This window comes from Oncorhynchus gorbuscha, linkage group LG19 (genome assembly GCF_021184085.1).
Source record: "Oncorhynchus gorbuscha isolate QuinsamMale2020 ecotype Even-year linkage group LG19, OgorEven_v1.0, whole genome shotgun sequence".
NCBI lineage: Eukaryota > Metazoa > Chordata > Actinopteri > Salmoniformes > Salmonidae > Oncorhynchus > Oncorhynchus gorbuscha.
In genome coordinates this window covers 25,149,472-25,157,310 of record NC_060191.1, presented here as the reverse complement: position 1 = coordinate 25,157,310, position 7,839 = coordinate 25,149,472, and the positions used below count along the sequence as shown (strand labels likewise).

Sequence of the window (7,839 nt, the reverse complement as noted above, 5' to 3'; positions counted from 1 at the left end):
GTTAGCTTCGGATTTGATAATAGCACTTCTAAGTCCATTTGCTGATTAATAATATAACTTTTTTTGTAATTTTGTTTTATTAGGTAGTTTGTGTCAGTGGTTTAACATAAATCACAGAGGTTCCACAGGTCCAGTACATTTCCAGCCTGTATATTTCTCTGATAGATTTTGTGCTGTTTGTTTTGCTTAACAGTGAACTTTCCAACTAGCATTATCAGGACCGCTGGTTTCCAAACTCTACTGCTGGGAAGTAACACACCCCCTGGGGGAGTCACCACTGGAACTCCTCCCACAGAATGTGCTAACCCTAGACAGGATAAAAGTCAGGGTTGGAGAGTGAAGGCACTATCACAGGCCCAAAATCAGTGGTGGAGATGTGGGTCGGCAACTTGCTGTGTCAGGCCGCTCTGGTTGTAGCCCTCTCCTTACCTACCTTATCTGATGGAGCTGCTCTACAAGTGTTGTCAGCTCCTAACCTGCTTCGTGTGGGCAGTAATGAGAACATCTTTGTGGAGTCTCAAGACCATACAGGAGGTCCCCTGGATGTTAAGATCATGGTGAAAAACCACCCTACGCAGAGCAAAGTGCTGGTCTCTAAATCAGTGGTTCTGGATCAAGCAAACAATTTCCAGGCTATGACACAACTGGTCATCCCAGAGGGGGACCACTTTGTGGATGACCCCAAGCAGAAGCAGTATGTGGTCCTGCAGGCTCAGTTCCCTGACCGACTCCTGGAGAAGGTTGTCCTGGTCTCCTTCCAGTCTGGATACATCTTCATACAGACTGACAAGACCATTTACACACCAGGCAGCCCTGTCTACTACAGAGTGTTCTCTATGACTCCTGGCCTGGAGCCTCTGACCAGAGAGATATTTGAGGACAAAGAAGTTGCCGAGAACAAAGAGATCGCAGTCTCTGTGGAGATCATGACTCCTGAAAACATCACCATCTTCAGGGAGATCGTCAACCCAGATAAGGGAGTCAAATCCGGACAGTTCATTCTCCCTGCGATCGTCAGTTTCGGGACATGGCATGTGGTCACGAGGTTCCAGAGCACTCCTCAGATGACCTTCTCCTCTGACTTTGAGGTCAAGGAGTATGTTCTGCCCAGCTTCGAAGTTAGTCTGACCCCAGGTAAAGCCTTCTTCTACATCGACGACAAAGACTTGACCGTTGACATCAATGCCAGGTATCTATATGGTAAGGAAGTGACAGGGACAGGCTATGTGGTGTTTGGTGTCATCACAACAGAGAATGAAAAAAAGAGCTTCCCCGCCTCTCTGCAGAGAGTAGAGATCAGAGAAGGTAAAGGAGTGGCTTGTCTGAAAAAGGAACACATCACACAGACTTTCGAAAACATCCATAATCTGGTCAGACAATCCATCTTTGTATCAGTCAGCGTGTTAACAGAGGGTGGGGGTGAGATGGTAGAGGCAGAGAAGAGAGGGATCCAGATCGTCACTTCGCCATACACCATCCTCTTCAAGAGAACTCCCAAATACTTCAAACCAGGCATGCCCTTTGATGTTTCGGTTTACATTACGAATCCCGACAACTCTCCAGCCAATGGAGTGGAGATTGAGGTGGCTCCAGATAATGCTAAAGGGGTGACCAGGGCTAATGGCTTTGCCAAAGTTACACTTAACACCATGGCATCGGCCAAAGAATTGCCAATCACTGTGAAGACCAAGGTCCCGGGTATCCTCCAAACCAGACAGGCGGAGGCCACCATGAAGGCTCTCCCCTACAGGACATCCACCGGGAACTTCCTCCATGTTGGGGTTGACTCTAATGAGCTGAAAATAGGAGACCCCATTAAGATCAATCTGAACCTGGGACCCCTCACCATACAAAACCATGACCTTACATACATGTTCCTGAGTAGAGGTCAGCTGGTGAAAGTGGGCAGATTCAGAAGACAGGGCAATGCGCTGGTGACACTGTCAGTGCCCGTCTCCAAGGAAATGCTTCCGTCATTCCGCATCATAGCGTACTACCATGTGGGAACAGATGACCTGGTGGCAGACTCTGTCTGGGTTGACGTCAAGGTCTCTTGCATGGGCTCGCTGAAAGTGACGTCGACCAGGCCCAAGGCATCCTATGAGCCTCGTAAGGCTTTCAGTCTGACCATCACTGGAGACCCGGGAGCTAAATTAGGACTGGTGGCCGTAGACAAGGGAGTCTACGTTCTCAACAACAAACACCGTCTCACACAGACCAAGATCTGGGACACCATAGAGAAGCATGATACAGGATGTACAGCTGGAGGGGGAGCAGACAATATGGGGGTGTTCTATGATGCTGGTCTGGTATTCGAGACCAACACCGCTAAAGGGACTGGGATCAGAACAGACCCCAGCTGTCCTGTTAGTTCCAGGCGGAGACGAGCAGTGACCATCAGTGACGTCATCACTACTATGGCCAGTAAGTACAATGGTCTGGCCAAGGAGTGTTGTGTGGACGGGATGAGGGACAACACCATGGGGTACACCTGTGACAGACGGGCCCAGTACATCATAGATGGGGATGTCTGCATCCAAGCCTTCCTCGTCTGCTGCAATGAGATGGCCACAAAAAAGGATGAATTCAAACAGGATGCACTGCTGCTCTCACGCAGTGAAGAGGAGGATGATGATGCTTTCATGCGGTCTGAAGACATTGTGTCTCGTAGTCAGTTCCCTGAGAGCTGGATGTGGGAAGACACCAATCTTCCTGATTGCACCGCCCAAGATAAGCACTGCGAGACCACGTCTATAACAAAGAACAACTTCCTGAAAGATTCCATCACAACCTGGCAGATAACAGCCATCAGCCTGTCTAAAACACATAGCATATGTGTGGCAGATCCGTTTGAGATGATAGTTCTAAAGGATTTCTTTATTGACCTAAAGCTGCCCTACTCAGCTGTCCGCAATGAACAGCTGGAGGTCAAAGCAATCCTCCACAACTACAGCGAAGACCCCATCACTGTGCGTGTTGAGCTGATGGAGAATGGCGAGGTGTGCAGCTCGGCAAGCAAGAAGGGAAAGTACAGGCAGGAAGTGAACATGGACGCCATGTCCACCCGGGTTGTTCCCTATGTTATCATCCCTATGAAGCTGGGCCTGCACTCCATTGAGGTCAAGGCTTCAGTGAAAAACTCTGGCAGCAATGACGGTGTGAAGAGGGACCTGCGCGTTGTGGCTGAGGGAGTGCTGGTCAAGAAGGAAAACAATGTACTCCTGAACCCGGTTAAACATGGTGGTGAGCAGACGGCACACATACCCAGTGGAGTGCCCCGGAACCAGGTGCCAAACTCTGATGCTGACACACTGATCAGTGTGACAGGTGGAGAGCAGACCAGTGTGCTGGTGGAGCAGGCCATCAGTGGAGACTCTCTGGGCAATCTGATAGTTCAGCCAGTCGGATGTGGGGAACAGAACATGATCTACATGACCCTGCCTGTCATTGCTACACACTACTTGGACAACACCAAAAAGTGGGAGGATATTGGCCTGGACAGAAGGAACACAGCCATCAACTACATCACCATTGGTTACCAACGTGAGCTGGCCTACCGTAAAGAAGATGGCTCCTACGCTGCCTGGATCCACACAAAGAGCAGCACCTGGCTGACAGCGTATGTAGTCAAGGTGTTTGCCATGTCCAGTACATTGATCAGTGTTCAGGAAAATGTGCTATGTAGTGCTGTCAAGTGGCTGATCTTGAACACACAACAGCCAGACGGCATCTTCAATGAGTTTGCTCCTGTCTACCACTCAGAGATGACGGGTAACGTGAGGGGTTCGGACAGTGATGCATCTATGACAGCCTTTGTTCTCATCGCCATGCAGGAAGCAAGCTCACTGTGTGAGAAGTCTGTCAACAGCCTACCAGGCAGTATGGATAAGGCAGTAGTGTACCTCGAGAAGCGTCTTCCCCACCTCACGAACCCCTATGCTGTAGCTATGACCTCCTATGCTCTGGCCAATGCAGGGAAACTCAAAAAGGAGACCCTACTGAAGTTCGCCTCTCCACAGCTGGACCACTGGCCAGTCCCAGGTGGTCACCAGTACACACTGGAGGCCACTTCGTATGCCCTGCTTGCCCTGGTCAAGGTGAAGGCCTTCGAAGAGGCCGGCCCAATAGTCAGGTGGCTTAACAATCAGAAGAAAGTGGGAGGGGGATACGGATCCACACAGTCCACCATCATGGTGTTCCAGGCTGTGGCTGAGTATTGGAGCAACGTGAAGGACCTGAAAAACATTGACTTGAACATCAACCTAGAGGTGGCCGGCAGGGCATCAGTCACCAAGTGGTCCATCAACAACAAGAACCAGTTCCACACTCGTACAGATAAGGTCAACTCCATAGACAAGGACTTGACAGTAAAAGCCTCGGGAAATGGTGAGGCGACCTTGTCGGTGGTGACACTGTACTATGCCCTGCCAGAAGAGAAGGCCAGTGACTGTGAAAGCTTTGACCTCTCTGTCACACTCACTAAGATGGACAAAACAAGCCACGAGGACGCCATTGAGTCGTTTATGCTCACTGTTGAGGTGTTGTATCGTAACTCAGAGAGAGATGCGACCATGTCTATCCTGGACATCGGCTTGCTGACCGGCTTCATCGTAGACATAGGTGATCTGAAAATGTTGTCCAAGGGGAGGGAGCGCTATATAGAGAAGTTTGAGATGGACAAAGTTCTGTCTGAAAGAGGATCTCTCATCCTCTATCTGGACAAGGTGTCCCATAAGTTAGCAGACAGAATATCCTTTAAGATTCACAGAGTACAGGAAGTAGGAGTTCTACAGCCTGCTGCCATCTCTGTATACGAATACTACAACCAAAAGCACTGTGTCAAGTTCTACCACCCACAGAGGGAGGGTGGAACTCTGAGCAGACTGTGTCTTGGAGACGTGTGCACGTGTGCTGAAGAGAGCTGCAGTATGCAGAATAAAGATGAGCCTGATGTCAACCGCATAGACAAAGCCTGCGGCGCGGGACTGGATTATGTTTACAAAGCTACGGTGGTGGACTCTAAGCTGACGTCACACGCAGATACATACACCATGAAGATCGATGACGTCGTCAAGCCAGGTACTGATGAGGTAATAGCGGGAAGGAATCGTGACTTCATGGGACTATCTTACTGTAGAGAGGCTCTGGGTCTAAAGCAGGGGAAAACATACATGATTATGGGGAAGTCTGAAGACCTGCACAGAGTGGAGGAAAATGGACTGTTGCAGTACAAGTATGTCCTAGGAGAACAGACATGGATAGAGTACTGGCCCTCACAACAAGAGTGCACGTCCAGAGACTACAGAATAGTCTGTCTGGGCATCGATGAGTTCATTAACCAGATCACAACTTTTGGCTGCCCTGTTTAGTTTCTCTTCTTGTTTTGTTAAATTTACATTTCTGTAACATTTCAATCCAGGTTGCATGCCCTGTCATAACTCATTGTAACCTAGAGAGTGTATGACGATGAGTTTGATCACTTTGAATATATTCTGAAACTGACCAGTAAATGATGTACACTGTGCACAATAAAGCTGTTTGGGAAATAAAATGAAAAAAGTTCACCTATGATGATGACGACTGCAAATGGCACACTTACACATACATTTATATGTGCCATTTGCAGTCATCATCGTCATAGATTACTATGCCATAGCTACATTTTCTATGCCTTTATTTTAGCACTAAAATTACCCCTGCCTGCTATAATAAGCATGAAAGAAATGCATTAAAAAAAACGTGCGTACCACCAGTCATTTTGTGGATTTAATTGTTTATTGGTTTTAAACACCAATCAAAGACTACATCAGTTTAAAGTTGAGTGGGATGACAACTGTTTTTGGTCTCATTCTGGTCCATATGGTAAATCAGTACTATGCATCTTTCAACACTTCATCATTGTTTTTACCAAATGCGATCAGGATTAGCAAACATTTTCTCCTGCCCCATACGTTACTCAGCAAATAATGCACTGTATACAAGTCAGTCAGGGTAATAGACACTTTGATCACTGCTTTTACCAATGTGGAAACTTGTTTATAGAAACAAGATAATTTATAATCAGGGGTTTATTTATTATGAGCAAGGTTTTTACATTAGGGGTACAGACAAAGGACACTGACCCTTACCAGGAGGAAGTGTGTCTCTGTGATTGACGGGAGATATGCAGTATGTATTTTAGTAGAAAACAGTTGTAGTGAGATCGCACGCACGCACACACACACACACACACACACACACACACACACACACTGATGCGGAAGCTTTCATGTAAGCCTTGGGGATGACACATCCGGAGTGTTTGAAGGACATTGCAGTCTCAATCAGTGAAGATTAAAGACAAAAATATCAATAATCACCCCACATTAACCATAACCCAACATCCTCACTCTCTTCCTGAACCCAGATGACAAAGCCTGGTGCTAACATGCGTCCTTTGTCCTGATCTTGTCAACATTCTGATTGTGTCCACATTTTCTGACAGGTGTAGACAATCAAAATACACATTGTGAACTAATTGTAATCAGATCTTTCCTACCACATCCGGAGGTAGTCAGGCAGGCATTTCATTTTTATTTATTTTATTTAACATTTACTTAACTAGGCAAGTCAGTTAAGAACCAATTCTTATTTACAATGACAGCCTACACTGCTTTGTATCTTAAAAGTGTACAGATCTGGTTGGTGAAACAATTTAACTCATCATTATAGCGAAAGTAAAATTATTTACTAAGGATGACATTATTTTGAAACAATATCTCTCTTTAATACATGGAAGGACTAGGAAATCTCATCACAATGCTGGGAGAATGGACAGATAACACATTTTAATACCATTTAATATTTTAACAAACCTAAGCAATGGTCAATCTAAGAGCAGGCAATAGTGCTATAAGTTCAAGGTCCCTCACTGGCCAATCAGAACGTGCTCCAAGGCGAAATATGTAGTTGCTTCAGGTTGTGTATTTACAGTTTTTTATGTATTGCCTTGGAATCAACTCCAATTCCAATGTTAGTCCATTGTAGTTTGTTAAATGGCTTACAGAAACGAAATAACAAACTATAGACCTATCCCATCTTTGCTAAATAGGCTAACTTGAACCCATTTGCAGTCCACATTGTTCTAAATAATTGTATGGCCTCAATCTCTTTCACACTGATATAGGCTAGGCTAGGCCTAGTGTACATTGCGTTATGACCAGCATGGACATGCCAAACATTGTCAATAGGCAAGATTAAATTCATTATTGATAAGGCCTAAAAAGAGAACAAATAATTCTAATCAAATTCTAAACGAAAGGAAACAAATGGTTTTAAATAGGAAAATGGTATGTTTGGATCAATGTTATTGTTTCGACGTCATAGACCTAGTCAAATAACATACAGTCCCAGTCAAAAGTTTGGACACACCTACTCATTCAAAGGTTTTTCTTTATTTGTACTATTTTTTACATTGTAGATTAATAGTGAAGACATCAAAACTATGAAATAACATATATGGAATCATGTAGTAAGCAAAAACGTTTTAAACAAATCCAAATATATTTTATATTTGAGATTCTTCAAAGTAGCCACCATTTGCCTTTGATGACAGCTTTGCACGCTCTTGGCATTCTCTGTACCAGCTTCACCTGGAATGCTTTTTAAATAACAGGTGTGCCTTGTTAAAAGTTAATTTGTGGAATTTCTTTCCTTCATTATGCATTTGAGCCAATCAGTTGTGTTGTGACAAGGTAGGGTTGGTATACAGAAGATAGCCCTATTTGGAAAAAGAACAAGTCCATATTATGGAAGAACAGTTCAAATAAGCAGAGAAACTACAGTCCATCATTACTTTAA

General features: G+C 45.3%; 1 protein-coding gene across 1 annotated transcript; it reads left to right on the top strand.

The window, feature by feature from the left end:
• Positions 1-334: 334 nt before the first annotated feature.
• LOC124005876 (complement C3-like) lies at positions 335-5,752 on the top strand. Its single transcript, XM_046315508.1, has one exon. The coding sequence runs from the start codon at positions 375-377 to the stop codon at positions 5,367-5,369; it is 4,995 nt and encodes a 1,664-aa protein (XP_046171464.1). The 5' UTR covers positions 335-374; the 3' UTR covers positions 5,370-5,752.
• The last annotated feature ends 2,087 nt before the right edge of the window (positions 5,753-7,839 follow it).